This window comes from Sardina pilchardus, chromosome 7, assembly GCF_963854185.1.
Source record: "Sardina pilchardus chromosome 7, fSarPil1.1, whole genome shotgun sequence".
In the NCBI taxonomy this organism is placed as follows: domain Eukaryota; kingdom Metazoa; phylum Chordata; class Actinopteri; order Clupeiformes; family Clupeidae; genus Sardina; species Sardina pilchardus.
In genome coordinates this window covers 35,320,459-35,338,529 of record NC_085000.1, presented here as the reverse complement: position 1 = coordinate 35,338,529, position 18,071 = coordinate 35,320,459, and the positions used below count along the sequence as shown (strand labels likewise).

General features: G+C 47.8%; 2 protein-coding genes across 11 annotated transcripts in view; both read left to right on the top strand.

Moving 5' to 3' along the window:
- Positions 1 to 11,211, top strand: part of foxp1a (forkhead box P1a) — a 64,391-nt gene extending 53,180 nt beyond the window's left edge. For 9 of the 10 annotated variants that reach the window (XM_062541989.1, XM_062541987.1, XM_062541988.1 and 6 more), the window contains 7 exons: positions 2,086 to 2,296; positions 2,951 to 3,027; positions 5,112 to 5,213; positions 5,327 to 5,448; positions 5,745 to 5,811; positions 7,125 to 7,285; positions 8,981 to 11,211. In XM_062541989.1, the coding sequence (XP_062397973.1) occupies positions 2,086 to 2,296; positions 2,951 to 3,027; positions 5,112 to 5,213; positions 5,327 to 5,448; positions 5,745 to 5,811; positions 7,125 to 7,285; positions 8,981 to 9,155 (915 nt within the window). In that variant the 3' untranslated portion in view covers positions 9,156 to 11,211. The remainder of the gene's footprint in view (positions 1 to 2,085; positions 2,297 to 2,950; positions 3,028 to 5,111; positions 5,214 to 5,326; positions 5,449 to 5,744; positions 5,812 to 7,124; positions 7,286 to 8,980) is intronic. The other variant, XR_009939895.1, reaches the window with a different exon arrangement.
- A 1,437-nt stretch (positions 11,212 to 12,648) lies between these two features.
- Positions 12,649 to 18,071, top strand: part of LOC134086945 (myoD family inhibitor domain-containing protein 2-like) — an 8,349-nt gene continuing 2,926 nt past the window's right edge. Inside the window, exons 1-2 of the mRNA XM_062540142.1 lie at positions 12,649 to 12,895; positions 16,077 to 16,262. Of these exons, the coding sequence (XP_062396126.1) occupies positions 12,829 to 12,895; positions 16,077 to 16,262 (253 nt within the window). The 5' untranslated portion in view covers positions 12,649 to 12,828. The remainder of the gene's footprint in view (positions 12,896 to 16,076; positions 16,263 to 18,071) is intronic.

Here is an 18,071-nt window from a genome sequence, read left to right as displayed (position 1 = left end):
GGGTGTGTTGGATGTGTATAACCCATCCTCTATGTAGCAGGGTGTGTTGGATGTGTTTAAACCATCCTCTATGTAGCAGGATGTGTTTAAACCATCCTCTATGTAGCAGGGTGTGTATAACCCATCCTCTATGTAGCAGGGTGTGTATAAACCATCCTCTATGTAGCAGGGTGTGTATAAACCATCCTCTATGTAGCAGGGTGTGTTTAAACCATCCTCTATGTAGCAGAGTGTGTTGGATGTGTATAAACCATCCTCTATGTAGCAGGGTGTGTTGGATGTGTATAACCCATCCTCTATGTAGCAGAGTGTGTTTAAACCATCCTCTATGTAGCAGGGTGTGTTGGATGTGTTTAAACCATCCTCTATGTAGCAGGGTGTGTTTAAACCATCCTCTATGTAGCTGGATGTGTTTAAACCATCCTCTATGTAGCAGGGTGTGTTTAAACCATCCTCTATGTAGCAGGGTGTGTATAAACCATCCTCTATGTAGCAGGATGTGTATAAACCATCCTCTATGTAGCAGGGTGTGTTTAAACCATCCTCTATGTAGCAGGGTGTGTATAAACCATCCTCTATGTAGCTGGATGTGTTTAAACCATCCTCTATGTAGCAGAGTGTGTTGGATGTGTTTAAACCATCCTCTATGTAGCAGGGTGTGTATAAACCATCCTCTATGTAGCAGAGTGTGTATAACCCATCCTCTATGTAGCAGAGTGTGTTTAAACCATCCTCTATGTAGCAGAGTGTGTTGGATGTGTATAAACCATCCTCTATGTAGCAGGGTGTGTTGGATGTGTATAACCCATCCTCTATGTAGCAGAGTGTGTTTAAACCATCCTCTATGTAGCAGGGTGTGTTGGATGTGTTTAAACCATCCTCTATGTAGCAGGGTGTGTTTAAACCATCCTCTATGTAGCTGGATGTGTTTAAACCATCCTCTATGTAGCAGGGTGTGTTTAAACCATCCTCTATGTAGCAGGGTGTGTATAAACCATCCTCTATGTAGCAGGATGTGTATAAACCATCCTCTATGTAGCAGGGTGTGTTTAAACCATCCTCTATGTAGCAGGGTGTGTATAAACCATCCTCTATGTAGCTGGATGTGTTTAAACCATCCTCTATGTAGCAGGGTGTGTTTAAACCATCCTCTATGTAGCAGGGTGTGTATAAACCATCCTCTATGTAGCTGGATGTGTATAAACCATCCACACAGTGCAACCCAAAGCACTGGACACACTGTGCCTTCGTGCCCCACATCACATCACAGCAGCACTACAGCTATGAGGGGGCTTATAGACTCATATGAGGGAGGGGGCATATAGACTCATCATCCCGATGAATACAAAGAGCTTGACTCGGTAGAGACACCTCCGCCCCCTAAACTCGAAGCTTGCGAAATTCATGTGAAATGCTCCTGTTAGTTACTCTGTAAATCCAGAGTTCTCGCGAGAACATAATTTGAATTGTGTGTGCAAGATACTCTGGCCACGAGCAATGATACACATTTAGTTTTGCACCAATATCGGTGCAATCAATCAAATCGGCGTAGGCAGGACAAAGGCGAGCTAAACTGATGACGACAGCGCTACAACTTTCGGTTTTGGTCGTAGTTATTCAATTGCGTCGAAGTCCAGAATCAGTCAGAATAACCTTTTGTTATAGTGTTATCCAATTGCATGCAGTGAGATTTTCAAACGCATGTTTGGTGCCGCCCCTCGAGTTGAGCCATTTTAATTATTGGTGGCCAGACCCTTAATCTGAAAGATTCCAGGGTCTTGTTTACTACCAGGCTATCTGTTAGTTATACACCGAATTAATAAATAATCACACATGCTGACCCGCTCTGGCGCCCTCCTTACGTTCGTTCTAAGGGCAGTGTGGCCTTTATTTTGCTAATTGAAACGTATATGTGAATAATCGATTCTATAATCGTTTAAAAAATCGATGGTGATTTTTTCAGAAAGTGACAGCCCTAAATACAACCACATTAGAGGATAACACATCCAGTGCCATCACAGCAGGATTTGTCCTGCAGAGCTGAGTTTAGGTCGGACTGACCCGTGTGTCCCCCCCCCCCTTCAGGTCAACCTGGTGTCCAGCATGACGCTCTCCAAGGCGATGGTTCCCAAGGCGACGGCCGTCTCCATGAGCTTGTCCCAGTCGGCCATGGCTCCCTCCACGCCGCTCACGCCGCTGCCCCAGGCCCCGCCCCCTAGCATGCTCCCCAGCGGCCTGCACGGCTCCGCCTCCCGCCGACGCCTCTCCGACAAGTACGGGGCCTCCATGAACCAAGGTGAGCAGCGGGGGGGGGGGGGAGGAATGACCTGGAGGGTGATCGGTATGCCCTTGAGGGGTCGATAGGCCCTTGAGGGTGATCGGTATGCCCTTGAGGATGGTCGGTATGCCCTTGAGGGTGATCGGTATGCCCTTGAGGGTGATCGGTATGCCCTTGAGGGTGATCGGTATGCCCTTGAGGGTGATCGGTATGCCCTTGAGGGCGGTCGATAGGCCCTTGAGGGCGGTCGGTATGCCCTTGAGGGCGATCGGTATGCCCTTGAGGGCGGTCGGTATGCCCTTGAGGGCGATCCGTATGCCCTTTAGGGCGGTCGGTATGCCCTTGAGGGCGATCGGTATGCCCTTGAGGACGATCGGTATGCCCTTGAGGGCGGTCGGTATGCCCTTGAGGGTGATCGGTATGCCCTTGAGGATGGTTGGTATGCCCTTGAGGGTGATCGGTATGCCCTTGAGGATGGTCGGTATGCCCTTGAGGGTGATCGGTATACCCTTGAGGGTGGTCGATAGGCCCTTGGCTCTGGATTAAGGGTATTTGTTGTGTGTGTGTGTTTGTTTGTGTGTTTTCTGGACTAAGGCTGTTTGTTTGTTTTGTGGTTTTGTGGAAGTCTGTGTGCTTGAGTTGCATCAGCTGACCTCCTGTTTGCTCCCACAGACATCGTCCAGAACAAGGAGTTCTACTCCAGCGCTGAGGTGCGGCCGCCGTTCACCTACGCCTCCTTAATACGCCAGGTACGCCCCCGTTCACCTGTAGACGCCTCCTTAATACGCCAGGTACGCCCCCGTTCACCTGTAGACGCCTCCTTAATACGCCAGGTACGCCCCCGTTCACCTGTAGACGCCTCCTTAATACGCCAGGTACGCCTCCTTAATACGCCAGGTACGCCTCCTTAATACGCCAGGTACGCCCCCGTTCACCTGTAGACGCCTCCTTAATACGCCAGGTACGCCCCCGTTCACCTACGCCTCCTTAATACGCCAGGTACGCCCCCGTTCACCTGCGCCTCCTTAATACGCCAGGTACGCCCCCGTTCACCTGTAGACGCCTCCTTAATACGCCAGGTACGCCCCCGTTCACCTACGCCTCCTTAATACGCCAGGTACGCCCCCGTTCACCTGTAGACGCCTCCTTAATACGCCAGGTACGCCCCCGTTCACCTGTAGACGCCTCCTTAATACGCCAGGTACGCCCCCGTTCACCTACGCCTCCTTAATACGCCAGGTACGCCCCCGTTCACCTACGCCTCCTTAATACGCCAGGTACGCCCCCGTTCACCTGTAGATGCCTCCTTAATACGCCAGGTACGCCCCCGTTCACCTACGCCTCCTTAATACGCCAGGTACGCCCCCGTTCACCTGTAGACGCCTCCTTAATACGCCAGGTACGCCCCCGTTCACCTACGCCTCCTTAATACGCCAGGTACGCCCCCGTTCACCTGTAGACGCCTCCTTAATACGCCAGGTACGCCCCCGTTCACCTGCGCCTCCTTAATACACCAGGTACGCCCCCGTTCACCTGTAGACGCCTCCTTAATACGCCAGGTACGCCCCCGTTCACCTGCGCCTCCTTAATACGCCAGGTACGCCTCCTTAATACGCCAGGTACGCCCCCGTTCACCTACGCCTCCTTAATACGCCAGGTACGCCTCCTTAATACGCCAGGTACGCCCCCGTTCACCTGCGCCTCCTTAATACGCCAGGTACGCCCCCGTTCACCTGTAGACGCCTCCTTAATACGCCAGGTACGCCCCCGTTCACCTGTAGACGCCTCCTTAATACGCCAGGTACGCCCCCGTTCACCTGTAGACGCCTCCTTAATACGCCAGGTACGCCCCCGTTCACCTGTAGACGCCTCCTTAATACGCCAGGTACGCCCCCGTTCACCTACGCCTCCTTAACACGCCAGGTACGCCCCCGTTCACCTGTAGACGCCTCCTTAATACGCCAGGTATGCCCCCGTTCACCTGTAGACGCCTCCTTAATACGCCAGGTACGCCCCCGTTCACCTACGCCTCCTTAATACGCCAGGTACGCCCCCGTTCACCTACGCCTCCTTAATACGCCAGGTACACCCCCGTTCACCTGTAGACGCCTCCTTAATACGCCAGGTACGCCCCCGTTCACCTGTAGACGCCTCCTTAATAAACCAGGTACGCCCCCGTTCACCTACGCCTCCTTAATACGCCAGGTACGCCCCCGTTCACCTGTAGACGCCTCCTTAATACGCCAGGTACGCCCCCGTTCACCTGTAGACGCCTCCTTAATACGCCAGGTACGCCCCCGTTCACCTACGCCTCCTTAATACGCCAGGTACGCCCCCGTTCACCTGTAGACGCCTCCTTAATACACCAGGTACGCCCCCGTTCACCTGCGCCTCCTTAATACGCCAGGTACGCCCCCGTTCACCTGTAGACGCCTCCTTAATACGCCAGGTACGCCCCCGTTCACCTACGCCTCCTTAATACGCCAGGTACGCCCCCGTTCACCTGTAGACGCCTCCTTAATACGCCAGGTACGCCCCCGTTCACCTGTAGACGCCTCCTTAATACGCCAGGTACGCCTCCACACCCCGCACACTCCTGCAGGACACACCTGCTGTCTCTGTTGCGCTCATTTGAGAGAGTCCTGCAGGACACACCTGCGGTCTCTGTTGGACACACCTGCGGTCTCTGTTGTGCTCATTTGAGAGAGTCCTGCAGGACACACCTGCGGTCTCTGTTGGACACACCTGCGGTCTCTGTTGTGGTCATTTGAGAGCGTCTTTCTCCATTTCCATGCTGCTGATTGGTTTGGCTTTGTCCCTTTGTTCCTCTCAGGCCATCTTTGAGTCTCCAGACAGACAGCTGACACTAAACGAGATCTACAACTGGTTCACGCGCACCTTTGCGTATTTCAGGAAGAACGCAGCGACATGGAAGGTAACGCTCTGCTCACTTAGCGCTGTTGTGGAGGACCACAGCATGGAAGGGGTTAAAGGTGTCAGGTGTGTAAGGTGAAGGTGTGATGGTCTCTGTGTGTTGTGTGATCCCAGAATGCCGTGCGGCACAACCTGAGTCTGCACAAGTGCTTTGTGCGCGTGGAGAACGTGAAGGGAGCCGTGTGGACCGTGGACGAGCTCGAGTTCCAGAAGAGGAGACCACAGAAGATCACCGGGTACGTACTCTCCTACCCCTCTCTCTCTCTCTCTCTCTCTCTCTGTTTCTCCTACCTCTCTTTCTCTCTGTTTCTCCTACCTCTCTTTCTCTCTCTCTCTCTCTCTCCTACCCCTCTCTCTCTCTCTCTCTCTCTGTTTCTTTCTGGCATCATGTGAGTTCTATATTACCAGCAGGTGTCTCCAGCGCACTTTTAAATGGATGCAGACTTAACACTGTAGTTGTTAATAAAGTGGTTGTGTTGTGTTGTGTTGTGTCCTCCAGAGTGGTTGTTAAAAAGGTGTTTGTCTCCTCCAGGTCTCCCTCCATTGTGAAGGGCATTCAGTCCAGCCTGGGCCACAGTCCAGCCTTCTCAGCTCTCCAGGTCAGTCAGGCACAGGCACAGCACAGGCACTGGTCACTACACAGCACAGCACAGGCACTGGTCACTACACAGCACAGCACAGGCACTGGTCACTACACAGCACAGGAACTGGTCACTACACAGCACAGGCACTGGTCACTACACAGCACAGCACAGGCACTTGTCACTACACAGCACAGGAACTGGTCACTACACAGCACAGGAACTGGTCACTACACAGGACAGCACAGGCACTGGTCACTACACAGGACAGCACAGGCACTGGTCACTACACAGCACAGCACAGGCACTGGTCACTACACAGTACAGGCACTGGTCACTACAGCACAGCTCAGGCACTGGTCACTACAGCACAGGCACTGGTCACTACACAGCACAGGCACTGGTCACTACACAGGACAGCACAGGCACTGGTCACTACACAGGACAGCACAGGCACTGGTGACTACACAGCACAGCACAGGCACTGATCACTACACAGCACAGCACAGGCACTGGTCACTACACAGCACAGCACAGCACAGGCACTGGTCACTACAGCACAGGCACTGGTCACTACACAGCACAGTACAGGCACTGGTCACTACACAGCACAGACACTGGTCACTACACAGCACAGCACAGGCACTGGTCACTACACAGCACAGCACAGGCACTGGTCACTACAGCACAGGCACTGGTCACTACACAGCACAGCACAGCACAGGCACTGATCACTACACAGCACAGCACAGGCACTGGTCACTACAATTTTTTTTTTCTTTAAATAGTCGTTTAGATTAGTCGTTATTGGCAGCACTAATAGTCTTTTAGATTAGTCGTTATTGGCAGCACTAATAGTCGTTTAGATTAGTCGTTATTGGCAGCACTAATCGTTTAGATTAGTCGTTATTGGCAGCACTAATAGTCGTTTAGATTAGTGGTTATTGGCAGCACTAATAGTCGTTTAGATTAGTGGTTATTGGCAGCACTAATAGTCGTTTAGATTAGTGGTTATTGGCAGCACTAATAGTCGTTTAGATTAGTGGTTATTGGCAGCACTAATAGTCGTGTAGATTAGTCGTTATTGGCAGCACTAATAGTCGTTTAGATTAGTGGTTATTGGCAGCACTAATAGTCGTTTAGATTAGTCGTTATTGGCAGCACTAATCGGCATCACTCATCACACATGTTATGTTTCTCTAGACAAGGGCATTTGTAGGTCGTTTAGTTTACAGGGTGAATGTTTCCCATTGTTTAACATTGTGGAACAAGCTATTAAGTGTGTGTGTGTGTGTGTGTGTGTGTGTGTGTGTGTGTGTGTGTGTGTCCAGGCTGCCATGGCGGAGAGCTCTCTCCCTCTGTACGGCTCTGCGTCGCTGGGCAGCGCTGGGCTGCACTCTCTGGCCTCCTCACTCCACCACCAGCTCAACGGCTCCCTGAAGGAGGACCTGGACAGCGACGCCAGCGACGACCTCTCCCCTCCGCACGCCCTGTGAGTGTGTGTGTGTGTGTGTGTGTGTACCAGCGCCGACCTCTCCCCTCCGCACGCCCTGTGAGTGTGTGTGTGTGTGTGTGTGTGTGTGTGTGTGTGTGTGCGCCAGCGCTGACCTCACTAGTCTATATCTATGCCCTCACTAGTCTATATCTATGCCCTCACTAGTATATCTATGCCCTCACTAGTCTATATCTATGCCCTCACTAGTATATCTATGCCCTCACTAGTCTATATCTATGACCCACTAGTCTATATCTATGCCCTCACTAGTATATCTATGCCCTCACTAGTATATCTATGCCCTCACTAGTCTATATCTATGCCCTCACTAGTCTATATCTATGCCCTCACTAGTATATCTATGCCCTCACTAGTATATCTATGCCCTCACTAGTCTATATCTATGTCCTCACTAGTCTATCTATGCCCCCACCTCTAGAGTTACCGCACTAGTCTATATCTATGCCCCCACTAGTCTATATCTATGCCCCCACCTCTAGAGTTACTCACTGGTCTATATCTATGCCCTCACTAGTGTATCTATGCCCTCACTAGTCTATATCTATGCCCCCACTAGTCTATATCTATGCCCCCACCTCTAGAGTTACTCCATAGTCTATATCTATGCCCTCACTAGTCTATATCTATGCCCTCACTAGTGTATCTATGCCCTCACTAGTCTATATCTATGCCCCCACTAGTCTATATCTATGTCCCCACCTCTAGAGTTACAGCACTAGTCTATATCTATGCCCCCACCTCTAGAGTTACTCCATAGTCTATATCTATGCCCTCACTAGCATATCTATGCCCTCACTAGTCTATATCTATGCCCTCACTAGTATATCTATGCCCTCACTAGTCTATATCTATGCCCTCACTAGTCTATATCTATGCCCTCACTAGTCTATATCTATGCCCTCACTAGTCTATATCTATGCCCTCACTAGTATATCTATGCCCTCACTAGTCTATATCTATGCCCCCACTGGTCTATATCTATGCCCCCACCTCTAGAGTTACTCACTGGTCTATATCTATGCCCTCACTAGTGTATCTATGCCCTCACTAGTCTATATCTATGCCCCCACTAGTCTATATCTATGTCCCCACCTCTAGAGTTACCGCACTAGTCTATATCTATGCCCCCACCTCTAGAGTTACTCCATAGTCTATATCTATGCCCTCACTAGCATATCTATGCCCTCACTAGTCTATATCTATGCCCTCACTAGTATATCTATGCCCTCACTAGTCTATATCTATGCCCTCACTAGTCTATATCTATGCCCCCACTGGTCTATATCTATGCCCTCACTAGTCTATATCTATGCCCTCACTAGTATATCTATGCCCTCACTAGTCTATATCTATGCCCTCACTAGTATATCTATGCCCTCACTAGTCTATATCTATGCCCTCACTAGTCTATATCTATGCCCCCACTGGTCTATATCTATGCCCTCACTAGTCTATATCTATGCCCCCACTGGTCTATATCTATGCCCCCACCTCTGCAGTTACTCCATAGTCTATCTATAACGCTGCTATCCTAACCTAACCATATCTTTCATCTGTCCCTCTATAACGCTCTCCCTCCCTCTCTCTCCCTCCCTCTCCCTCCCTCTCTCTCCCTCCCTCTCTCTCTCTCTCTCTCTCTCTCTCTCTCTCTCTCTCTCTCTCTCTCTCTAGGTACTCTGGTTCGCGGGTGAAGGAGGAGCAGGAGGAGGAAGAGGAGGAGGAGGAGGAGGAGTACGAGTCTCCAGAGATGATGCTGGACGAGTGCAGTCCTGAGCACCAGCACCAGCACCAGCGCTACTACCAGCCCTCCCTGCCCCCCCGCGCCTCCCCCCCCGCCTTCTCCTGAGAGCCCCTCACACACACACACCTCACACACACACCACACACACACCTCACACCTCACACACACACCTCACACACACACACCTCACACCTCACACACACCTCACACACACCAGTCCTCCCTGCCCCGCGCCTCCCCCCCCAGCCTTCTCCTGAGAGCCTCTCACACACACACCTCACACACACCTCACACATACACACCTCACACCTCACACACACCTCACACACACCAGTCCTCCCTGCCCCGCGCCTCCCCCCCGCCTTCTCCTGAGAGCCTCTCACACACACACCTCACACACACACACACACACACACACACACACACCTCACACACACACACACCTCACACACACACACACCTCACACACACACACACACACACACACACACACCTCACACACACACACACACACACACACACACACACACACACCTCCACATGGGCTTGGGTACACTCCCCTAATCACTCAGTCACTCCCCCGCTGTTGTGCACACACAAATCAAACACTCTCATTGACAGCTAAGATAATGTACTGAACGGACACACACAACGCGTTTCCTTTGGAGCCACACTGAGAAGCGAAGCGCCTCGCGGCTAGAGGGGCTTCTGCGTCGTTGTTGTTGTTGTTGTTGTTGTCGTTGTTACTGTATTTATTTTGAATGGCGACACGTTGTAGCGCCCTGTGGAATGGACTGACCTCACTGGTGACCTCACTGGTGACCTCACTGGTACGTCAAGGGCTCATCCGTGCCTGAGCACAGAGAGGGCAAACGCCACCACCTGCCCCAGGTCAAAGGTCAGAGGTCAACTACGCCACCTGCCCCAGCTCAAAGGTTAAAGGGCAACTCCACCACCTGCCCCAGCTCAAAGGGCAACTCCACCACCTGCCCCAGGTCAAAGGTTAAAGGGCAACTCCATGACCAGTCTCTCCCAAGACCTCCCAGCACACAAGGCACATCACCCCACTGCTCACCTCAACCCATCCCAATGACTGCCACTGACTTGTCTCGCCTGATGCCTTGTATGGTTGAACTTGTGTGAACTTGTGTGAACTGTGTGTGTGTGTGTGTGTGTGTGTGTGTGTGTGTGTGTGTGTGTGTGTGTGTGTGTGTGTGTGTGTGTGTGTGTGTGTGTGTGTGTGTGTGTGTGTGTGTGTGTGTGTGTGTGTGTGTGTGTGTGTGTGTGTGTGTGTGTGTGTGTGTACATGTTATTTTTATGGTAATGGTTTCATAATTTACATTTAGCTCCAGTCAGGGGGAAAGGTGTATCTGCGTGTGTGTGTGTACGTATGTGTGTGTGTGTGTGTGTGTGTGTGTGTGATAGACGAAGGGTCATAAACCTAGTGAATGTCTCCATCATCTGTTTTACCTCCTTTTTATTTTGTTTTTAATTTGACAAAAGAGTTGAATTTGAACCAAAGTGGAACTTGTCTGACGAGCACTTGATGAATGTTGTTTGTGTTTCTCTTTCTGTCTTTTTCTCCTCATCTTTCTCTCGGCCCCCCGAGTGTGCTGAAGGGCAAGATTATCTGACTGTATTTCGTAGCTAGTTTTCATTTAAGACACGATGCCTTCCATTGCATTATTTTAAAGGAGTGTCTGGCTCTTACCCTGATTCATGGTAGTAGATAAAACAAACTTAATTAGGAGAGGATAAATCTGCATTTATGTAAAAAAAAGAAAGTCTAGTTTTTAAGGTTCTCTTTTGAATTTGTAACTGTCCATGGAGTTAACCAAAGACTATTAAAATGAGGACACACAATACTCCTTGTTTACGTCAGATGGGCCAGAAGAGAACGTGATTGTCAGCAGCTACCAATGACTTTGTAAAAAATAGATATTGGCAAGTGTGAATGGTGACATGCCAAACATGGGTCAGTGTCAATCACGCGTGTGATCCAGCAGTCCTGGGACATGGAGTTTTGACCATCGTCTCAGCTGACTAGCGAGTTAATGAAACTTAACACTTGATTTGTTTTTTTATTCCCTTTTATATAATGCAAATATACTTGTTCTTGTATTTGTACAAAGGGCACTATCCTTTAATAATAAAAGCCAAATGAAAAAAAAAAAAACATTTTGTTCTGAGAAGAGGAATGGTGTTCCAACATGGCGTGTGTTGTGTGATGGTGCAGAGTGGACCCAGTGCTACCAGATGCTCTCTGCCTGATCTAGATACTGTAGATAGATAGATACCACTTTAGGCTACCAGGTGCTCTCTGCCTGAGATAGACAGATAGGTAGATAGATAGATAGGTACTTTAGGCTACCAGATGCTCTCTGCCTGAGATAGATAGATAGATAGATAGGTACTTTAGGCTACCAGATGCTCTCTGCCTGATCTGAATAACCGTTAGCATAATAACCGTTAGCCGGTCATAAATCCAGGCACCCACTTTGTTGAGCCTGGAACGGGAGACGCTTCTCATAGTAGACCAGTGCAGTTCCACAGGCTCAGAACACCAGCCTGCAGGGGGGGGCATAGGGGACCAGGCCCAACGGAGTTCTCTCCCTGACACAAACACATCTAGATATTATTATGGCTATGATTGGAATTAAAAAACACTTGGCCTACTCAAAATGAAACCTGAATAACACACGGACAGACACTTGTGCCAACTATGCTAACTTGTGCCTACTGTTGATAATGCGCGCGATGAAGAGGGATTCTGCACGTTCGGACACGTTACAGCGCGTGCCCCCGACACCTTTCCCGTCACTCTAGGCACTCCGAATGGGCACCAATATCTCGACTGGTTGTGTTTTACACTTCTCCACTTCTGCATTAAGAACTCCAGAAAGTCTCACAATATATGTGGGAAGTAATAGAAAATAAAAGGGTTTTCGGGGAGACCCAAACTGTCAGGAGGCTCACTCAGGAGCTGTGACAGAGAGCCAATCATGCACCTTGGAAATGCGACAATGCATGTTGGCCCTTAAAGAGTCACTGCACCCTAAAATAGGTTTTTTGAGCAGCTGTTGATTGATTGAAAATACTCTTAAGTGGTTTAAGGGCCATTATATGCAAATGTTGTATGAAGTCATAAGTCAGCGAGGTGAGGTACCACCTGTCAGTGCTGGGGTCTCTGGCGCGGAGCCTGGCTCGTAATCTTCAAACGTGCGTGATGTGGTGATCGATTCTGGGCAGTGTTCGGTTCTCTAAATTGAGGGTTTGCGGTTGGGTGGGTTGCCTGTATGTACGCCACAATTACTTATTTGCCCCGCACACCGTAGGTTACTGACAATAAGACATCCATGGAAAACGTATTTTAAACTTAAGAAGTTGCCTTTTCATTTTTAAAAACTCCATAATTAGCGTGAAAAGGGGTGGCACTCAGTGAGCAGAGGGAGGATGCTTAACGCCAGAGGCAGCTCGTGCGCAGGATTCAGATGACCGTCACTTCTCCGTTAACGCGCTACTGCGCACACAAATATTAGCAGCGCTTCACAGTAATATGTGCGCTTTTTAATAGGCTAGTAGGCTATAGGCTATACTTTCTGTTTTACTTTTATACAGTAGGCTGTAGGCTATACGTTCTTCTATAGTATGGTTTTATCTGACTGTCGTCAGTGATTCGTCATTTCCACGGATGTAAGTCATCATCCAAAGGCGCATCAAAGATCAACCTGAATGTCTATCTCCGTTCATAGATTTATTCATATCGAAGCTTCTTAAAATGGATGGGAAAACTGTTAACACCGATCTTGATGTTTCGAGAGACGCGAAATCTCCCGTGACCGACGGTAGGCTAAATGAATACTTTAAAAGATTCTTACTGCATGCGTGTTCATGAGAAACGAATCGCCATTCTAGGTTTGGGTAGCCAGGCTGCGCATCCTAGAGCCATCCCTCGTGTGGTAACTTCAACCTCATCATCCATAGCATATTCTCCCATGATGGGTGGAGTTGAGTAACACACTTTAAATCATTCTTGAAGTAGCCTAGGGCTGTATGAGTAACACACTTTAAATCAGTGGTTCGCAAACTTTCGTGCGTGGACTCTCTGTTGTGGTAGCCTACTCTGGGAGTCTCCAAGATGTTTTAGTTCATGAAGAGAAAATAATCACTTCAAATTATATTACAATGTATATAGGCCTAATGAAAAAGCATAACATTTTAGTTTATTTTTTAATCTTTCTCGGGAAAAAACAAAACGAAACAATGCAAAACAGTAGGCTAATGTAAAATATATTTAAATTGGCCTACTGTATCTTAATGCTGGTCATAATGGTGGTACTTGGAGAACCAATTGTTCTCTGCGTTGGTACTCATTGTAAAAAGTTTGAGAACCACTGCTTTAAATCATTGTTAAAGTATTTAAGTAGGGCTATGAGTAACACACTTTAAATCAGTGTTAAAGTGGGCTTTGATTTAAATAAGTGTGTAAGTGGGCTATGAGTGACACACTTTAAGCACACTTTAAATCAGTGTTAAGGTGGGCTATGATTTAAATCAGTCTGTAAGTAGGGCTATGAGTAACACACTTTAAATCAGTTTTAAAGTGGGCTATGAGTAAAATCAGTGTTAAAGTGGGCTATGAGTTAAATAAGTGTTAAAGTGGGCTATGAGTTAAATCAGTGTTAAAGTGGGCTATGAGTAACACACGTTAAATCAGTGTTAAAGTGGGCTATGAGTTAATTAAGTGTGTAAGTGGGATTTGAGTAACACACTTTTAACACACTTTAAATCAGTGTTAAAGTAGGGCTATAAATCAGTGTGTAAGTAGGGTTATGAGTAACACACTTTAAATCAGTGTTAAAGTGGGCTATGATTTAAATAAGTGTTAAAGTGGGCTATGAGTAACACACTTTAAATCAGTGTTAAAGTGGGCTATGATTTAAATCAGTGTTAAAGTGGGCTTTGATTTAAATAAGTGTTAAAGGGCTCTGAGTTAAATAAGTGTTAAAGGGTTATGAGTTAAATAAGTGTTAAAGTGGGCTATGAGTTAAATAAGTGTTAAAGGGCTATGAGTTGAATAAGTGTTAAAGTGGGCTATGTGTTAAATCAGTGTTAAAGTGGGCTATGAGTAGCACACTTTAAATCAGTGTTAAAGTGGGCTATGATTTAAATAAGTGTTAAAGTGGGCTTTGATTTAAATAAGTGTTAAAGTGGGCTTTGAGTTAAATCAGTGTTAAAGTGGGCTATGAGTGAAATCAGTGTTAAAGTGGGCTATGAGTGAAATCAGTGTCAAAATGGGCTGAGATGCTGATGTTTTTGCATCCTGACTTGTTAGGCTATAGAAACAAAGTTGCTCAAGAATCAATCTTTATAGAATACAGAAGAACATTGAAGAGTGCAGTAGCCATAGGGCTGGGTGCACTGAAGTTTGTGGAATCAGATTTACTGAGAACTATCAGGGGTGTCCCTGCTGAAAAAAAAAACAGCCTGATGAGCTGAAGATAGTTTGCTGGTTGACCAGCTTGTTAACCAGCTTGTTTGACCACCCTATGATGGTTCACCAGCTAGACCAGCAAGACTCTTGCAAAAACATACCTTCAGCTGGTTTACCCAGTTTACGATGGTAATTCAGCTGGTTTTGCTTGTCGTACCACCTCAAGGTGGTCATCTTAGTTGGTGTTGCTGGTCTACATTGATAGATAGATAGATAGATACTTTATTGATCCCCAAGGGGAAATTCAAGAACATTGCTGACCAGCAAACCAGCAGCAACCCAGCATGACCATCTCACACCATAATGTCAAGGTTGGCAGGTTGGTCACCAGCATGACCATCTCACATCATAATGTCAAGGTTGGCAGGTTGGTCACCAGCATGACCATCTCACACCATAATGTCAAGGTTGGCAGGTTGGTCACCAGCTTAACCATCTTACACCAGCTGTATCCCACACCAGCTTCCTCAGATGGTCACGCAAGTATGTCTACCCGGTGGCTTAACCAACTACACCAGCAAAGACCAGCAACAGCTGGAAGACAACCAGCTAAAACCAGTTAAAACCAGTTACCAGCATAAGATGGTTGCTAGCTGTTTTTTTTCAGCAGGGATGAGACACAAATGAGAGGACGGTACCCTACTTATTCTAAGAATGACAGTTGCAGTTATAACATCAACAATACTTAAAGACCACACAAAAGGTTTTTTCCAACTATTTCCTGTTTGTTGGTGTCAGAGTTTGAAAAGGGGCTTTTAGAATGGAAACCTAAGCCTGTGGAGCGATCTCCCGATCGATCAGGTCATTAAGCGCCTCCGCTGCGCTGCGCTGCCCTCCCAGGTGTGGCCCACTGGGGCCGTGTGCTCTAATGGCTCCTCCTGCAGCAGGTCATTGACCCCTTTTAGCGCCGGGAGCCCGACAGAGAAAGGGAACCGGAGAACCTAGAATAAAGGCCGTAGAACAAAGCACGGAGCACCTCAAGAATACCCAGAATGCAACAACCTGGCCTTCTCAAACTGAAGTGTAGCAAACGGAGGCCCTGGATGAAGGTAAATGCCCATGAGCTAAAGAGGTCCCGTAGGAGAGCTGAGGGAACATGGAGTAGAGCTAAGCTAGGGTCACTGTGCCGTTGTAAAAGACAAAATAGCAAACGATAATGAAGCTGATTGGAGCGAGATAAGGATCCACTTCTCTAAAGAAATTGCTGAAAACAAGTGGTTGTTAATAGGCTACTACATCAAACATGGTTTGACACACTTAGTTGCTTTAGGCATCTTCTCAAAGATGCAAAGAATTTGCAGGCCTCTTCACACACAATGTTACTTCTATAAGGGTGGCCATTGGTAACAGGTCATTTTTGATTGATGCCGCCTACTCTAGGTTAAATAGTACCTGTGCGTGTGTGCGTGCGCGTGTGTGTGCGTGTGTGCGCGCGTGTGTGTGTGTGTGTGTGTGCGCGTGTGTGTGTGTGTGTGCGTGCGTGTGTGTGTGTGTGCGTGTGTGTGCGTGTGTGTGTGTGTGCTCCTGGGCAGGTCTGAAGGGTGGGCGGCGTGACGAGGTGGTGGTGAGCGGCATCAGGAGGCTGAGCACCATATCTGAGCAGGACGCGGACGCTTCGTCTCTGGTCGTCGTGGGCAACCAGTGGGCGGGGTCTAGCTCCTCCCTCCTGCTCAGCAGTGACTTCACTTCCTTTGAGTCGCACATGCCGGATTCTGGAGGTGAGTTTGGGCTGACCTCATGATGACCTCATGTTAATATCATGTTACTAATCTCATGTTGATCTCTTCTCTTGTTGACCTTATGTTGACCTCATGTTAATCTCATGTTGGCCTCATGTTGATCTCATGTTGATCTCATGTTGATCTCATGTTGATCTCATGTTGATCTCATGTTAATCTCATGTTGATCTCATGTTGATCTCATGTTAATATCATGTTACTAATCTCATGTTGATCTCATATTGATCTCATGTTGACCTCATATTGATCTCATGTTGATCTCATGTTGATCTCATGTTGATCTCATGTTAATCTCATGTTGATCTCATGTTGATCTCATGTTAATCTCATGTTAATATCATGTTACTAATCTCATGTTGATCTCATATTGATCTCATGTTAATCTCATGTTAATATCATGTTACTAATCTCATGTTTATCTCATATTGATCTCTTCTTATGTTAATCTCATGTTGCTCTCATGTTGACCTCATGTTGATCTCATGTTGATCTCTTCTCATGTTGATCTCACGTTGATCTCATGTGGTGGGTAGAACGTTTACTGGTTTGTTTGTGGAATAGAAACTACAGCAGAAGCCAGCTGGAAATCGGTGGAGAAGGTTCAAGGCAGTGGCTCATGCTATGCCATCATATCAATCAGTCTGTGGCTTATGCTGTCATCATATCAATCAGTCTGTGGATCAAATAATCCTTTAAAGATCTTGTGGCCTCTTTGTCAGCATCTGTCACAGACATCCATGGCTCAGACAACAGGCTACCATTTGATTCACACTGCAGATAGTTTTGATTGCCAGTGGCCTCGTTTATCCCAAATCATGACAATGTGATACACTGATACATACAGACGTTCATATAGTAAAGATCACATGAAGCAAGACATTTCACTTCCAACACTTCCAGCTCAACCCTGCACACCTGAGCTCAACCCTGCACACCTTTCAGCTCAACCCTGCACACCTTTCAGCTCAACCCTGCACACCTTTCAGCTCAACCCTGCACACCTGAGCTCAACCCTGCGCATCCTTCAGCTCAACGCTGTGCACCTTTGAGCAGCATGCTCGCTGCCACATTAATCAACGGCCCTATTGACTAAAATCTGCTTTCAGTGACACGCAGCCAAAGATCCTTCATTACTATCCGCTTTAACCCACTCTGACGCAGCTCACCTGTCCATGGCATCAACTGGTTTTCATTTGCTTCAAATCAGTGCAGTCGTACCGTAACACCTGCAGACGTTCCTGGGGTCTCACTGTACCTCGTGTTGTCAGGTTGTTTTCACAGGTCTCACTGTACCTCGTGTTGTCAGGTTGTTTTCACAGGTCTCACTGTACCTCGTGTTGTCAGGTTGTTTTCACAGGTCTCACTGTACCTCGTGTTGTCAGGTTGTTCTCACAGGTCTCACTGTACCTCGTGTTGTCAGGTTGTTCTCACAGGTCTCATTGTTTGTGTCCCTCTGAACTTGAGCACCCTCCTCAGTCATAAAATATTTTTATGGACTCGCCTTGAATTTTTTATGAGCTGCAAATGATGGCGAATGCTTTGTGAAAGGAAGTTGTGTGAAGAGTAGCCGAGAATAGACATCACACTTTTATAGCCTGGAATTTAGCCTCAGTAATAAATCAGATGAGCAGCTTACTTCATTACTTTATTGACAAATGAAACTTGTTTATTAGAAGTTGGTTGAGAGGGCATTATGTGAGCTGTAGCTCTGGCCATTAGTGATGTTTGAGGGCAGCGCTGTCTCGTCTGTCTACCGTAGTCCTCATTCCTCCTGTCTCGTGTGTGTGT